The sequence below is a fragment of the Cuculus canorus genome, chromosome 12, assembly GCF_017976375.1.
Source record: "Cuculus canorus isolate bCucCan1 chromosome 12, bCucCan1.pri, whole genome shotgun sequence".
NCBI lineage: Eukaryota > Metazoa > Chordata > Aves > Cuculiformes > Cuculidae > Cuculus > Cuculus canorus.
Window position 1 is genome coordinate 15,115,851 of NC_071412.1, and position 17,201 is coordinate 15,133,051.

At 41.5% G+C, this 17,201-nt stretch overlaps 1 protein-coding gene across 4 annotated transcripts in view; it reads left to right on the top strand.

Annotated features, from left to right (window-relative positions):
• MAP2K5 (mitogen-activated protein kinase kinase 5) overlaps positions 1-17,201 on the top strand; it is a 138,751-nt gene that overhangs the window by 91,001 nt on the left and 30,549 nt on the right. For 2 of the 4 annotated variants that reach the window (XM_054077136.1, XM_009567603.2), the window contains 2 exons: positions 6,804-6,830; positions 7,139-7,171. In XM_054077136.1, coding sequence (XP_053933111.1) covers positions 6,804-6,830; positions 7,139-7,171 — 60 coding nt within the window. Of the gene's footprint in view, positions 1-5,128; positions 5,174-6,803; positions 6,831-7,138; positions 7,172-17,201 lie in introns of all 4 variants that reach the window. The other 2 variants (XM_054077134.1, XM_054077135.1) reach the window with 2 other exon arrangements.

A 17,201-nucleotide genomic window follows, 5' to 3' on the forward strand; every position in this document is an offset into this window, starting at 1 on the left:
AAAAACGCCCATCAGGAGGAAATAAGGAAATCTCTTCTGAGAGATCCTTGCAAATATCTGCAGGAGTCAGTGCTTCTGTGGGGTGGAAGATCATGGAATTACAGATGCTTTGGGTTGGAAAGGACCTTAAAATCCATCCAGTTCGGACGCCCCTGCCATGGGCAGGGGCACCTCCCATGGATCAGATTGTTCCAAGCCCCATCCAACCTGGCCTTGAACACCTCTAGAGATAGGGCAGCCGCAGCTTCTCTGGGCAACCTGAGAAGATGTTCTTTTAGTGCTTGGAAGGAAACATCTCTCCCAGTTATAGTTCCTGAAGTTGATGCTGTTGGATGATTTTCTGGAATGAAAACTTAAACCTGAGAGATGGGCTCTCCCTAGTAAGAACGCTAGCAGTGAGAGGATTGATTTGTTTGGCTGGTTGGTTTAGGTGGCCATTTGCAAACTGTCAGCAAATATTGGATTTACTGGAAATGTACATGTTCTGCGTGTGAGAGGGAGGCATGATTCCTCCGAAGTCGCTCAGGAACTGGAGATGAATGGAAACAAGAGTGCAGCAGGTCCCTGTTCCGTTTTGCCTGTTTCCTTATCCAGGGTGCAGCTGTAAGAGCTCAGGAATGAATTGTGGGTCTGCCCCTGCTTGAGGAGCAAGAGTATCTCTTCCTCACAGGTCTGAGGTTGTGAGGTACTTCTGGAGATGGGTGTAGTAGTCCCAGCATTTGCTCTTCCCTATGTCCATGGACTGCTCCTGCAGGGGTCCTCACCAGAGGCTGAGGGCTGTGTTTCCAGCATGCCTCGTAGCAGCACACAGCGCACATAACCATCTCATCCTCCTCTGCTGAGTGGAGCCCCAAAGGCCAGGATAAGAGTGAATGGTGTAAAGATCTAGGCAAGTGTTTCCCTTCCATGGCACTACCTGTGGTGGGCAGTCAAGTGACATTGGAGAGGGTGCTCCTTGCGTAGCATCATGCCTTTCATTGCCCAAACACGCTCAGCACCTGTTTAGTTAGGAAACTCCACTCAAATACCCAAATTTTTGCTGCTTTGAGTTATTGCCTTTCATATGTCACTAGAATTGTGTCGTGTGGTGAATACAAGTAATTTTGCAGCTCATTGGAGAAAGCTGGGAATTTTTCTAGTTGGGTTCCAGGCAGGTTTTAACCATTGACATTTGTACTTCTTCCTTTTCAAGCCAGAAGGGGCTTGCAGTGTTGTATGAGATGGGACAATCCTGATGCATATTCATCTGTGCTCTTCACCATTTCTGGTATTGGAGCCTCTTGTTGCTTTAGACGATTTGATCCTCTGGTTTTCCTTGTTGCAGAGTGTGGTGGTAGTTGTGTGTGTAGTGAAGGTGGAGAAAAGACACAGAAGCGGTGGTTATATCACCTTTGCTCTTTCTTTAGTCTGAAGACCACAGTTCTTTTGGTCTTTCCAGATTTCTGGCTGTTCTTATGGCTTTTCCCTGACCTTTTCCCAGCTGGCCCACAGCTCTTTGGTGCTGCATGGAGACAGGGTAACCTTCTGTGTCTTCAGACTGTGCTCCTCCTTGGACATCTCACTGGGATGTTTGTCTACTTTTGTTTTGGTTTGGGTTTTTTCCATCATGACATTATTGCTGCTCAGCTGTGATTGGTTTTCCTCTTCCATAGTATCCTTTAGGTTCTCCTGGTACTCCTCTCCATGAGCATGATGGTCATTTCACTAAACTTGTTGAACATGGTTGACAATAAGCAAGAACTGGTTAGAACTAAACCTCATTCCTTTATTCAGTTTCTGCCTGACCACTCTCTGTTCTACTCATTGCGCTTTTTGTGATGCTTGAAACAAGGTCTTGAGTAGTAGTTTGCTAAGTCTGCTGCCTTTTCTAAGATTCAGTTGTCCCATGCTCCTGCTGATCGAGGGCTGTGTAAGCATTAACATCCTAGGCTTGCTCCATTGTAGTTGTTATTGTTGGGTTCTTACGCTCCCTCTGTAATTTCAACAGTGTGTGGTTTTTCATATCCGTTTTGTTGAGTTGAGTTGCTAAACAGTGGTAAAACAGATTTCTATGAGAAGTGGCTGCAGTTCAATGGTGGATGAAATAATCTCTTTATATAAATTTGTTTGTCGACCTCCGGGAAAACCAGTGTAATATAATTGTAAGAATATATTTAATATTAAGGTTGTTGTAAATCATCTCTTTTTATTTGAGATTATTGGTATTCTTTTTCTGTCCCCTGTTTTGTGACAGTGATTGACATTTACCACTTGCAAAATCCACTGATTGGGGTGGGGGAGATGTTCAGAATGTCAGGGAGAAATTAGGGAGATCATTCTAACTGACTATGGTGCTTTAACTTTTTTCAGAAGTATAACCATTCCCTTTTGCAAGACTAAAATATGTCTGAAGATCATACTTTCATTCCAGAGGAAGGCTAACCCTGTGGTAGTGAAGACCATGTGGAGATGCAGTACGCTTACATATTCCTATCCCATCTCTATCCGGGCGGATAGAAAGCAAATGTGCATTGGTCATATGTCAGTAGGAGACTAAGCATTTGTCATTTCTGCTGCTCAGTAAACTTCACCCTCATTTGTATAGAGTGAAAATAAGTTATATGTACTTTTAAACTCCACAGTTTCCTGGATTAGGAAAATCAATGTTCTGCGGTGAAACTGCCCTTAAAAATCGTAACTGTATGATTTGTTGGTAGATGTATTTTTCTATTAAAAGAAAAATATCACTAGCTTGAAAAGCAGTATATATGTAAAGAGAAAATTTGTTAACTGATATGGGAAGATCTAACCCTGGGTCACCTGCAAATCTCTCAGACAAGAGCTCCAGGGCAAGTCCTAATTCCAGAGAGTAAAAGCGAAAATTAAAGCTAGAGCTAGTGACTCCTCTAAGTTACCTGGGGTGGATTCATTTGAGTTTCCTTGATTGTGCTTGTGAATATAAAGTGAAAGGGATGGTAGAGGTCTTCTCAGCCACTTGCCGTCCAAAGTATCTCCATGGAGACAGAAATATAACCTGATGGTCTGTCGAAAGTTGCTTTTCATAACCAGAGGCATTCATTAAATCGGAGATGAAGCAGGAGGCAAACTTTGGCATTTTTAACCAACCTTAAAAAAATGCCATTTGGAGAATGTGCTTTATGGAGGAGATTATCCAGATACCACTGGTATTTCATGACCTGAAAAATGGACTGTCAACGTGATAATTTATTTATCATTTGTTCTGCTTCTTCAAAGTATGAACCATCACATGCAGAAAGTAAACCCACAGCAAATACAACACAGATTCCAAAATATCAAATAGCAAATCTAATTCTGCAAATTGACACAATTTTGGTTGCATATGAAAAGCTTACAGATCCTTCTGTCCAGAGATGGGCAGGTTGGGGGCTTGCAGGCATTATTCGTGGGGAGCTGAGGGAGCATCTGTGTGGTTGTTTCCAAAGTGAGAAAGATATTCTAATCACAGGCTTGCAGATCTTTACCAGAACCATAGAATCACAGAATGATTTGGGTCAGAAGGGACCTTAAAACCCACCCAGTTCCACCCCCCTGCCACAGGCAGGGACACCTCCCACTGGATCAGGTTGCTTACAGCCCCATCCAACCTGGCCTTGAACACCTGCAGGGATGGGGCAGCCACCACTGCTCTGGGAAACCTGTGCTGGTGCCCCACCACCCTCACAGCAAACCATTTCTCAATCTCCCTTCTTTGATTTCAAACAGCTCCCTCTCATCCTATCCCTGCACTCCTTGATCAAGACCCCCTCCCCAGCTTTCCTGGAACCCCTTTCATTACTGGAAGCTGCTCTAAGGTCTCCCCACAGCCTTGTCTTCTCCAGGCTTAACAACCCCAACTCTCTCAGCCTGTCCTTATATGGGAGGTTTTCCAGCCCTCAGATCGTCTTTGTAGCCTCCTGTGGACCCGCTCCAACAGATCCATGCCTTTCCTGAGCACATCAAACCATTCCTCTATACTCTTAAAATGCACTCTGCATCCTTTTTGCCTTCCTTTCAAGCAGGGTTTTCAGTTGTGTCGCTGCCACCATCTCACTGTGTGCAATTCTTCATGGAAAGCACAAACCCATGACAGTGACAGTCACCTTCCCCATCCCTGAGCCTTCTGAGCATCGCACGGGGGATGCGACATGCCAGATGCTCAAGCATTTGAGCTGCAGCCGCTGCACTGGGATCCCTGGAAATGAACCTGCCTCTTGAACTTCTTATCTCCCAGTAGTGCACGAGAACCAGACAGCTATGGGAGGCAAACCAGGAGCGTGGGTGAACGGGGAGATAAAACATTTTATGTTGAGTACTTCTAAAACTGTTCTTAATGTGCTATAAAACTGGATGCTTCACTTTTTCATGAACTGTGTGCAAGAGGAGAAGCACTGACTGTAAAGTTGTCGTCGGTTAGGTTTGGTTTATAGTTGCAGAGGCTGCCCAATAATGTGATCTTGGAAAAGGTAAACAACATAGTTTTAACAATGAAAAATATGCCTAATATAGATACAGCGAAGTTCATTGCTGTTCAGAACTTGAAAAATATGACTGTAACATTGCATTTTCTAGTGGAGTTAACAGAGGAGCACAGTGCAGCCTTAGAAGCAATATATCTGAGGCAGAGAAAATAGGTAATACATCTAACCAGGGAGTCTCTGTGGCATTGGCGTAGAGGAAAGCACAGTAGCTTTATTTAATTGAGAAAATGAATCAATTACAATGATATTGCATCATCAAATGCAAGGGAAATAGCAGATATGTCATTACATCGGGTAACAGTGTTAAAGAGTAATTGAGTGTCTTAAGCATTTTGAATCAATTCCAGGTACTGGCACAGCTACCTTAATGCAAAATTTATGAAGATGATCTCAAAATATTATGTTGCCATCAAAATTGTGTAATAAAACCCGGTAACGATGTGTGTGCTCGCTCACGCACCCGACTCTCCCTCTCACAGAAGTTGGGCCTGCTGCTCCGTGGGAGAGGTGCAATCGCACAGGAACAATTCGCCAATACTTCCATTTGTGTTTATTTTTCATTAGAATCACTGAGTGCTTTTATTGGAAATAATATCTTAAGTCTTGTTCTGAAATTGGATTTAATCATATCTGTGTTGAGTCTACTCTAGATGATCCCACCTCTATTCCTTTTCATGACAAGACCTATTTTCCCGGTAAGGAAATGTGACTGATGCTGTGTTTGGATGAAAAAGTGAATTGCCTGTTCATGTGCACTAATCTAAAGGAGCTCTGGATCATCCCTGTTGAATAAGCTGAGTCTGTGTTGTCATTTAGCATCTGGAAGTGAAGTATAAAAAACAAGTCTTTTTATATCCACAGAATATTTTGCTTATTAGCAGTAATGCGAACCAGCAAATTGATTCTGTTGAATTCTAATAGATGGACACAGGCCACTAAAAAATAGAATGGGCTACTCCTATGTGTTTATTATTTTCTTTTCTTCCTTGGAAAAAATAGAATTACATGTAGAAACTTTATGTGTGTGTTTGTGCGCTACTAATACAATAATGAAAGGCATCATGTGCGTAACACCAGCTATTTTCTTGGTGCTGGTTTTCAGCCGCCTCTGTATTACATTTTACTACCTGTGAAGCATTACTAGAGGATCCTGCCTCTGGCTGGGTACTGGGGGAGAGCGGTTCCGAAGCTGACGGCAGCCCTACGACATTCATCATTGTGGCGCTATACAACAGAGAATATGAAATGATAGGGGCAAGCCAAATAAACTGTGTGAGAGCAGAAGACAACATTTTCACTAAGGGCTGCCTTCTGTTTGCATCACGATCATGTTGGGTTGCAAACAACTTTGTGTCTGTTCAGGAAAAAATACATCATTAATTATCCGCCCCCATTAGAAATGGTATGAGTATAGAAATTATCAGAATTTAGCATCCCTAAATTCAGTCCAATGTTTTGTATTAAGTCCCTGCCCTGTGCTTGGTATTTAATGGTTTGTATTGTAGTTCTGCCTTTGTTTCTCTTTGTAATCGAAAGGTGCTTTGCCTATATGGGCCAGAATATTTTGTACATCTCTGAAAGCAATTGAATGGTCGGTTACTACAAGCTTTTAATTAATTTCCTAACCAAATTGATGTTAAGAAATTTAGAAGGGCTTAGAGACAACTGGTAACAAGTCTTCCCTTTGCCATCTAAACCAATCCAAAGTTCTTCGAACTTTCCAGCCTCACAGATGGCACTGCTCTACTTCCAATCAAAGTAAAACTGGATTGGAATAAAGAAACTCGGGTAAAAGTGGAGTATTAAAGGCTTTCCTGAGCAGCAGCAGATACTTCAACCACATAATTAAAGTTTTCTTCACAAAAAAGGGATTGTGAGCAGAGTCTGGCAGTAATCCAAAATTCTAATTTCTGACTATGATTTAATTTCAATTTTAAATAAATCGGTTTTTAATTTAAAAAGAGTGAGCTTCATAACATTAGCAATGATTGCAACATTAAGCCCAGTGTTCACAATCTAGCAATATAAAACATTATTTATATCTGAATCGTAAACAGCCTTTTGAAATGGATTATGGTTTTTCTTCCTATTCTAATACAACCTGGAGGGTACTAAAAAGTGTTGTGTGAAATTAACATTCTGCTGACTTTCGCCTATAAATGAGAAGCGAGCTATTAACATTTGTGTATTTTCATTATGTAAATTGTGTTAACACATGCCCACAAATTGCCACCAGCGATGCAATAATTTTCTCTCAGTGATCATAATGTGTCCAAGTGAGTCATTTTGATTATGACATGCTAATTACATATTGCCTTTTTTCAGATTCAGAAAAACCAGGGATCTTTAATGGTAAGCTTTATGAGTTCAGAAAAAAATTCACTTTTCTTTTTCCTGATGGCTGCTTCCTCTGCATGCTTGAATGCCTTGTTTTAAACTTAGCAAATTGCATTTTGAAGAAAATGCAAACCTTTAACTGCCTGTATTAGATTAGGTACCATTAGAAATAATAGAACATCCTGAGCATCAATGTTTTTATAAGAGTTTGCTGCTGTTGATTAATCTTGCTATATTTTATTGCATTAATGATTTTTTCTTTCCACTCCACTGTAAAGATATTGCATATGGGCTAATACTTTTTCCCTCTCTTTCCATTGCAGCCTCTCCAGTTATTGCAGTGCATTGTTGATGAGGTGAGTCGTCGTCTTATGTGCTTTCACTCCTAAAGTCATTCCTAATGGAGTGGAAAGCTTATATTTTGTTTCCTAATGAAGCACAATGCCCAACATCCTCAGAGCACAAGTTGCCGTGTGCAGCTTGGAACTGTCGAACATGAACTGGCCTTGTCCCACTTTATGCTGGTTTTCTACTCTCGATATTGAGTCTTTGAAAGACTTGATCGTCTCAAAGGCTGGTCCTTTGAGCTGTTCGGGCCCTAAAAGCCTCAGCCTCGTCTTTCAAGTTGATCCTTTGCGTTTGCCAGGTGGGTTGGAACAGACATTCGAGTGGCGACAGACTTTATAGTGGGTATATTTAATGTGGTTTAAATAGGCAAAGGGGTGTTTTGATAAGGAGAGAAAACTGGAGTGCGAGCAGGGAAGCATCTGAACGCCATCTAATTGTTTTTATTTAATCAGAAGGACAAAATAAAAAGCTGAGATGCAAGAGATCGAGATGTGAACAGTAAACTGAATTTCAGTGGCCTACGCCATGTTTCACGATGGAAATGCTTCCTTGCAGCCCTCGTCTCCCTTCTCAGATTGAGGTGTAAGAAAGGATCTCAACTCTCCACAGTAGGGCAATAGCCAAAGGCTGACTACTGTCAGATTTGCTTTAGTTTTAACTTTTAATAAGCTGATGGTGATAATTAGGAAGTTTGAATGAGAAAAAAAAGCCATAACTTTTAAAAGACTTGCCTTGATCTCTAGCAAAACATTATTGCTGGCTTATCAGGTCAGAGTCACTGGGTGTTGACGTGTCCATTTAGACTTCAGCTGGTTCCTATTCTGTGTAACATGTTTGTTTAGCTTGATGTAAGCTCACAGCCACGTACTATCTCAGTTTTATCTCCCTCTGTAACTGCTCCTGTTTGAACTGCTGAACCTGCTGCTCTTACCTGCCATGAACGCGTTTGTCCTTTTATTAGAGAATGACTTGCTGGTTTAGCTGAACTTCTTTTGCAAAGCGACATTTGGGCCTCAAGGGATGCAGTTAAGTTAAAATGGTTGTGTATCCTTTGTGTAAAGGAAGAGTTCTCCCAGTCCTGGCAAGCCTCCAGCGGTGCTGGCTCTTCAACCTGTCTCTTTATGGTGGTCTGGTTCTTTAGGAGGTTTTTAGGCAATTGTGCTACTTTCATCTTTTGTTATTTTTGTTGCGTACATCTTGGGTTGAGGTATGGCAATTCCAAAGCAACAGTGCTGTATGTACCCGCAGCAAAAGGCCACCCCTGTCCTAAAGAAGTTCAGTTAAAGGTGCTGGTGTTTTTATTGGTGTTTTGCTACTGCTAGACAAATTGCTTGCCAGTGGGCTAGTACTAGTGCCTAAATCTAAGCTCACTATTCTAAAACACATCCCTAAAGAGCTGTAGGTTGTGGTAGAGCTTCTTGCAGCTTTCACCTTTTCCTCAAGATGAGAATTGCTCCGCTGTCTTCACACTAAAACTTCAAACAAGGAACTTTGTGCAGTCTGTAAACATCTGAGTACCCAGCTAGCCATAACATTAGTGTTTTGATATTTACTTGGTTTAACTTATTCTATGTTCTATACGCCATGGAGTCATCCTTCTCTGCTGGTGTTGGTTCAAAGTGCAATGTGCTTGTGGGCACGTTAAGACTTGAGGTTACAGAGCATATCTCAGCTGAAAGTTCTTTAAGTGCAGCTCGCTTTGTTTTGCAACACACTCAATGTCTAAATGGAAGTTGCAGGCCATAACGATTAGAGCCTAGGGGGAAGAGGAGAATGGATTGGCTCTGTCGTGTTATTTGCTTGGTACGTCTGTATTGTTAGGGAGTCGTTTAAGAAGACATATAGCGTTTAGATAGTGGCTGCCACACCTGGAAGTGCATTCTTGGCATGACGATGTCTTGGAGGACATTTATATTAAAGGTTATTCTGTTCTAACTCATGGGTAGCATTGACTTCAACAGGTCCTCCTGCCGCCCCCAGCTCTGTCCTGTGTACAAAGGCCTCAAAGCAAGATGTGTTTAACTTGCAACTATTGCTTTTTTCCTCCTCATTTTGTCTTTTGTAAGATGTGCCTTCCAGGCAATTACAGAGGGACCTGCTTGTTTGGCTGATACACACTGTTCCTTCTGAGAAGGAAGGTCTCGCTACATTTTTTTCCTCAAATCCTTTAATATTTTTGTCTAACAGAGAATGGTTTGGACTTTTAGCCTCTAAAATTGTGATTAAACATCTCTGTGGAAGAGAGCATTTCTTGAAATTGAGTCTTTTACAGCAACGTGCTGCCCCCAGTCTTTCTCCCTGGAGCCAGCTAAAAATTCCAGAGCCTGATACGGGAGAACCTGGAAGTTTTTTAAGATGATGAAATGGAAACCTTGAGTCTTTATAATAGTTGCTTATTAGAACTGGGCTTTGTAGAACTGTTCCACCAAAACACTGCAGGAATCCAAAAGTTATCCTGTTCATTCATAATCATTAATTCATAGGGTTTATTGTTGACTGAACTAATTAGGAGTTCCTTCTGTGTTACCTAGGTACCCTGAACTTTTCCCAGCCTCTGTAAGGAAGCACACTAGGGAATGGGAATTGTTCATGGGAGTTTTTAAGATATTCTGCAGTAATGCGATTTTTTGAGCTGTTTTTAAACTCTTAGTGAAATATGTGAGACATGGGAGGTCACTTTGGCAGTTTAAAGAAGTTTGTTCATTTTCTAGGACTTAAATTTACTTGCAGAACTTCTGCAGAATGAAGAAGTGATTTGGAAGCAGGATGAGTTAACAAAATAATGTCAGGCAGGATTGTTCTTCTCAAATCACAGCAAACTATGCCTGACATTTTTGTTGTTAAATTATGTTATTGGGCTTTTAATGGCATTGGTTCTGGGATTATTTTTTAATGGCAAAATTAGCGAGGAGCATTGTGTGAATAGGACACGTGCCTGCCAGGGCCTTTTATTTTTTAACATGTGGTAACCGATAGTGAAATCTGATCCAGCTACAAATAAGACACGCTCTTTTAAGCAACCATCCTAATCGTAGCAGCATCTCCCACCATGAGAAGACTCCTGCCTCCGGTCCAAAGATGAGGCTAGACTGGTTGTTAATGTAGTTCATCCTGCGACACAGCCAGCAATAAAGGCAGGCTGCTGTTGTTTGAGAGCTGAGTAATTTAATATTCTAGCATTCAACTTAGTTTGTCTGCAACTCACCAAAATATTGTATCAAAAGCACTGAGCAGTGCAGATGAATCCCTATTGGGGAGGACATGCATCGCTTGCTGTGCGTCCAGACTTTCCAGAAACACTCCCCTAGGAAGGAGAATGGAAACCAGAGCCAGTGCCTGGCTTGGAAGATGTCCTAGATATGGCCCTATGTTTCATGATCATGCAGCCAAAGAATTTGCAATGCCATCTACTCAACAACAGGATTCTCATTCAAAAGCACTAGGTGCGCTAAAAAAACCCAAAAGTTTTTGTCATTTCTATCTGTGCCAGATGTTAACTTAGATATATAAACAGCAGAACCCCTGAATAACTCCATTCCTGTTGTAAACCCCAGAAATAATGCATCAGAGGAATGTAGACCATAGAATCATAGAGTGGTTTGGGTTGGAAGGGACCAGGAAGGTCATCCAGTCCAACCCCCCTGCAGTGAGCAGGGACACTTTCCCTGGATCTGGTTGCTCAGAGCTTCATCCAATCTATCCTTGAATGTTTCTAGGGATCGGGCATCTACCACCTCTCTGGACAGTCTGTGGCACGCCACCCAATTTAACTTAGAGGGTTGACTCTGAAACCTAAAGAGTGCAAGTAGAATAAATGTGCTTTTTAACCTTTCTTGTTGCTCATGGTCTCAGAATGCCTCCTGTGATCCCTGTGTAGGCTCTACATCTCCAGCAACCCCTCAGTCAACCTGCGTGGTCCAGTTAAGCGTCCTCTATGCTGATGTCCGCAGGAGTCAATAAATCAAATTCCACTTCCAAGCAGAGATTACGAGAACCGTAGCCTTGATTATAATTATGTATTTTCCTGTTAATGCTTTAGAAAACTCTGTTTCAAAGGTAAATGGCAGTGCTCTAGATTTGTTGTTAAGCAGTGGGTTACTGCGCTCTGATCATAGCATATGTTGGTGTTCCTTGCAGTCAGTTGAGAAGTGGCATTGTTTTCAAGGTTCTTCTAACCTGTACTTACTTATTTCCCTGTTATCTTGATGTCAAAATGTATTATGTAGGAAATTACTGTTTAGTCACTTCCTCAGCTGGATGCTGGATGCGCTATTTCTAAAACCTTCTCAAAATGTCATTTTTCCTGATTGCCAGTCAGATCAGCATTCAGTAAAAGACCTCTGTGATTGCATCTTGTAGATGAAGATCCCAAAAGGCAAACCCGACAGCTTTCGATTTTTCAGCATGTCAGCTTCCCTTTTTTGCATCCAGAGGTATCTGTTCTACACCAGGAGAAGGTTGGGTAGACGAAATGCACCATGGAGAGCCTCCACCAGGCAGTCGTCCTGACTTAAGCAACTCCTTTGATTTTTCTTTAAGATCTCCAGGGCTATTTTTTTGACCTTTATTTAGTTAGAGTATCCCTTCTAGGAAAGCAATTATTGCCGGACCCTTGGGTGGTTGCTGTAAACCAGGTTTCACTATTCACAGGAGCAGCTGTGGTCACAAGCTTTGTAGCTATGCATCGGCTCCGCTTTCTAACCCTCTTTTCTTCATAACCTCAAATACATTAATTTGGGTTCAAAGTTTCCATAACTTGTCTCAGTGTAATAGTGACTTGGGTGTTGCTTTTAGCTTTTGGTTTTTAAACTGTATTGAATTAGGGAGAAAAAGAGCTTGATTTTTGCCCATCAGGTTTAGTTAAGTCATTATGTTGTTCCACTTATATTAGAAGCTGGAGCGAAGGCTTCCAAGAGCAAATCCTATTTTTACAAGTAGGAGGCAACACTGAAAAACCTACCTATTTCTATGAGGTGGACAGAAATTTAAAAGAAAAATTAATTAGTTGTACTCGGGAATCCTTACTCTGATAGCTTCATGAGTAAGTAGTGAGAAGCTTTCCATGTGTTTCTTGAGCAGCTCTGTTACGTGCCCCTACAGAGCTACTCGGTCTCACAAGACTGCAGTTTAATCTAGCTCAAGGACTTTACAAAATCCACAAATCAAAGACTTCTTTTTTTCTCTCTTTTTAAATTAGTACTCCAGAAACATTTAGCAGCATCAGGTAATGCTAACGTAGAGTTAACACAGCTATAAAGCAGTTCAGTGTCCATGAAGTCTCAGGTTTTCTCATGGAAAAAAAAAGATAACTTGGATTAAATACACAGATCCTACACAGTTGTCTCTATTCCTTTCTTTTTTTTACCTGGTTAAATATATCCCTCTATTTATTGCTACAGCGTAGCCTTAAAAATTCACAGACTGTTCAGCTTGATCGAGTAACACAATGAAGGCAGTTGCCTCTCGAGTGCTGAATTTCTTACCCTTATGCATCAGAGCTGCATTTTGCTGTTTCTGTAAACAAAGTAGAAAACTCCAAAGGCTCAGAATGAAACAAGATGTTATTTTTTCTTTGGGAATTTTGCTTTATATTCTTATCCATATTTATTTGTGGGTTTGCTGGACATCATTTGTTTCCTGAGCCTCAGTAGCATCTCTGCTACTGCTCTGCTTAGCGAGAGCAGACATATCAGGAGACATTTAGATTTAAATGTATGAACAACTATATTTAACTCTGGAAATTTCTGGAGCTTTGAAGGTTCCTCTGCAAGAAAAGCTGGTGTTAGGATACACACACATGCATGCGCACGTGTACACAAACCCATCATAATTTGTCCTGTGGATAGGTTGGTTTAGGGTATACTTCTATTGAGACAGAAACTGTGACCTTACCAGTGTATGAGATTCAGAGACTCATATAGGAACAAGGTAAAACCACAGGTAGGAATTGCTGAATAATTACCTTTAGACCAACCTGAGCAAGAACCTTCCCAAGAGGGCAAGCTCATTTAATGGTTCCTAAAACTCAATCTTGTGGATGTCAATGGTCATGCTTGATTATTTGCAGCAGTGTTTTATGAAAAAGCAATAAAAATGCATTGGGAGTGTACAGAGGAAAAAGGGAACAATAAATGGTTTTAGTTTTTCAATTGAGTCCCTTTGGTATGAACAGGTAGAGGCTGCGTTTCATGCTGCTGTGCCTTAGCTATTTGAAATGTGCGTATGTGTGTGTATCTACCCAAAACACTGCTGTGCTCTGCTGGCTTATGATCGACAAGAGACCAGCAATGAGAGGGAAAAAATTCTTATGTTTGTTTTAGAGCGAAAGCAATTACAGTTACGGTTAAAGGATTAACCTGTTTTTCCAGCTACCTGTTCACTCCCCTGCACAGCCCTTTGGAGAGCCACACTAACAAGTGCAAAGCTTGGTGAGAGGTAGAAAATGTCGTATTGGACACTCTAGATTATTCCTAATGTTAATTACACTCTTCTGCTTCTTTCCTTCCCTCTTCTGGGCTCTGAAAAATGTCCCACAGTAGCAAATGCTGCAGAAGTGACGGCCAAATAGCCCCAAGTATCTACTGACTTATTTAACGAGAAACATCTCCATGCGTTCAGTGCGAATGTAGGTTACGCATACGTGGTATTTTCAAGAACTTGGGGAGTTGCTGAGAGAATAGCTGGTTCTCACGTGATTTGAGGTGTTAAAGGTAGGCTGAGTGTTTTGGTGGATAAAACACTGGCCTTTCGACCTTGATTCCCGTCCAGCTAGAGATCTGGAAATAAATGAGTTTACTGCTTGACACTCCAATCCCAGCAGACGAAACTTCACACCAAAATGCCCCCACGTATAATTTGTCACATTTGGCATCTGCTACTAAGAAAAGAGCAAGAAGCGACCCGGTGCAGAGATGTAATCATCTTTCACCTTCCTGCTGGGGGTGGGAGCATAACGGGGACAATCCAGAAATGCTTTCAAGTCTGGGCCCCTGAGCCACCTCTGGACATCACTGTCTTCTGCAAACTTGTTACTTGTAGGAAATCACCTGCCATTAGGTTTGTGCAAGTTTTTTGAAGTAGATTGGCTAAAAACCAGAAATGGCATTTATATATATATTTTTTATTTTTTTTTTTTTAAGGAATACCATGAAAGAAAGTTGTCTTTGTAGGAGTAAATCTGAACATGTACAATATTGTAATTTGCTGGTCTCGTTGAAACCGCCTGAAACACTGCATGTATTACACATAATTGCACCTGGCAGCATTTCTGGTGCATCTAAAACTTAAGTTTGTCTGGAGAAAAAAAAAAAAATAACCATTTAGCCACAAAGTGAAATGCAGCTACTGTGTAAAAATAGATGTATTCTTTGAAAGCTTTAGTAAAAGAGAAGCTAGCGCGCGTAAAAATTCTTTAATCCTAGAGATTTTTTAGGCTGAAGTGGTAAGCCAGAAACACTTTGCAAAGCGCACACATTATTTATTAAATCCTGCCATTTCAGCGTCATTGGAGAAGTTGCCAAATAGGAGTATCTGCCCAGAGGAGATGATAATTTCAAAGACAGGGTGTGCTAGGGAAGCCCAGAGGAGAGAGGAACTGAAGTTTGGTTTGCTCGGTTCTGCTAACTTCCCTCTTGTGGCCATAGAGCCATAGGACCATGGCATCTCCTTCTGCACAGGCGTTCACACTGAGGAGAGAGTGTTGCGATATAGCAGTAGCTGTGGGGAATGGGAAAATTTAACCCTTCACAGAGAGGGAGTTGGCAGATGAGAAAAGGGGGGTAAAATCCGTTTGCACTGAGATTGAGGATCCCCTTGGAATACCAGCCTCCTGTTGCCCAAGGTGTGTAGCTTCGAGCCTGTGCAGTGGGCTGCTTCTGGGGGCGTTTGTGACAGGCTGCCCTCCTTCCGCACGGGGATACCCATCGGGCTGGCCCCAAAGGAGAAGGTGGGAGGGACACAGGTTTGATTTTAACACATACCTGGGGATTTTGTCATCATGTTTATGGAGGTTTTAGGTAAAAAGCTGTATTTTCTGATTTTCCTCTTCTAGGGAGATTGTAGGGTTTCTCTTCATAAAGTATGTGATAAATCTCAGACTTTGAGTTGCTTTGAGAAAATATTTCACTCCTAAGAAACTGTTGGGGTAAGCCCTCTGAAGAGGACGTGGGATGCTTTTGATGTATATTGATGTATATTGCCACTCAAGAACTATTCCCAAATTTCGTTAACATAACAGTAGTTCCAAAGAAAATGAGCAATTCAGAGCTGTATCTGTTGAATTTGCTTCTCTGTCCAGGTAAACCTCCAAGCTGGACAGAACAGAGGAGAAGGGTGCCTTATCTATATTTATTTGTGGTTTTGCTGGGTATTATTTGTTTGCTGAGCCTCAGTAGCATCTCTACTACTGCTTTGCTTAACGTCACGAGACATTTTGAATAATAGGTTTGAGAAGTAGGTGAGGATAATGCTCAGACCTGTAATTCAAGCGCTTATTGCATAGATTGCAAAGGATGGGTTGACTTCTGGACACACTATTAGGTGGTTCATCCTTCTGTTGTTCAGACCTGGGATAAAACAGAAGATACAGAGGGTAATGTTATCACTGCCTTCAAATGAGAGTGCTTTTGGGAGAATTGTCTTGTTCTCTGGTCTTCATTTAGATAATGTGACTTCCCCTACTCCGTGGAAGTCAATAAGGTTTATACCAGAGCCTTGGCACTCTATAAATTAAATATTAGGAGCAGTGTTTGAAGTTTAAAGCCCTCCCTCCTCCTGCTAGCTCAGATTTTCTGCTGCTGTGCTTTTTTCTTTATGCCTGAGCACCTTGCTGACAAGTGCTAATAACAAAATGCCAAGAGAGGGTCCAGTCGGAGTTACCACACATTAAACATTCTGAACTTGTCCTTTTGCTCATAGATTGTGCATAATTAATAATTAAACGGTTTCAGTTGTAATGGGTTGACCTTCTTGAACTGTTCATTATTCACAAGGCAAAGGCATCACTCAAACTTTTTTCCTGTTACCGTTCCCCATTCTCACTGTGTGTGCACAGTTGGGCTGGTTTTGAGAAAGCAGAGGCTGATTTCGTCTCCTCCTGCAGCAGATCCCAGTTACAGAAACGTGGCTTGGGTACTTAGGGCAATAGCCAGCCTTAGGAATAAGTTGTCTGGGGATTTAAGAGGCCCGTGGTACATGGACCCAACCAACTCTTTGTGTCTTTACCGCCATTTTAGCAGCATCCCCTATATGGAGCTCTTCATTATATTGGTTAAAAGATATAGTGTTTAATGAAAATCAAAGAACCATTTCCTAGTATAAAATGAATACACCTATTCCTCACTCCTTCAAAATCTTGATTTTCTATGGTTTTGCCTCTATTTCAGTGTGAGTGAGTAAAATAAGGCAAGCCATGGTGCAGCTGGACCATTCCCTATGGTTACATCAAATGGGACCATATTGCATCACACAGTGTAGAGTCTCACCCAAAGTCTGGGGAACTTCAGGATATAACATAGGCCGTATGTTTGTGTGTGGTTTGGGAGACTTATGTTTTTTATATGACAACATCATGATTGCTCAAGTTACAGAGGCAGCAATAGCAACGCTTTCTGTCGTTAGAAAAGGCTCCAGCTAAAAAAATCCTCTCATCTCTCTGCTACTCAGATGGTCTTGCACAGAACATTAAAAAATGAAATATTTCAATCATTGGTTTCTCTGGATATATATCCTGATTTTTTTTTCGCCTTTCTAACTGGGGTAAAAGGCAGCATTTGAGGCTGGTTTTCGGTGTTCACCTTTGGAAGCAGTTGAAGGTTGGTCCTTCCCTGGTTCAGCTAAAGCCAAAACCCACCTCCTTCTCCCCTCTCTTACCTGTGCTGTAAAGTAACAATTGTTCATATGTACAGGAGTGAAATTGAAGTTTTTATCTGCACAGATTTCTTTGCCCTCAAATGCATTTCCCAGCCAGTATTTTTTTTGAGACTGATGTGCTGTCCCAGAAGGCTTGAAGTTTGTCAGGCACATAGCCAATAAATTTGT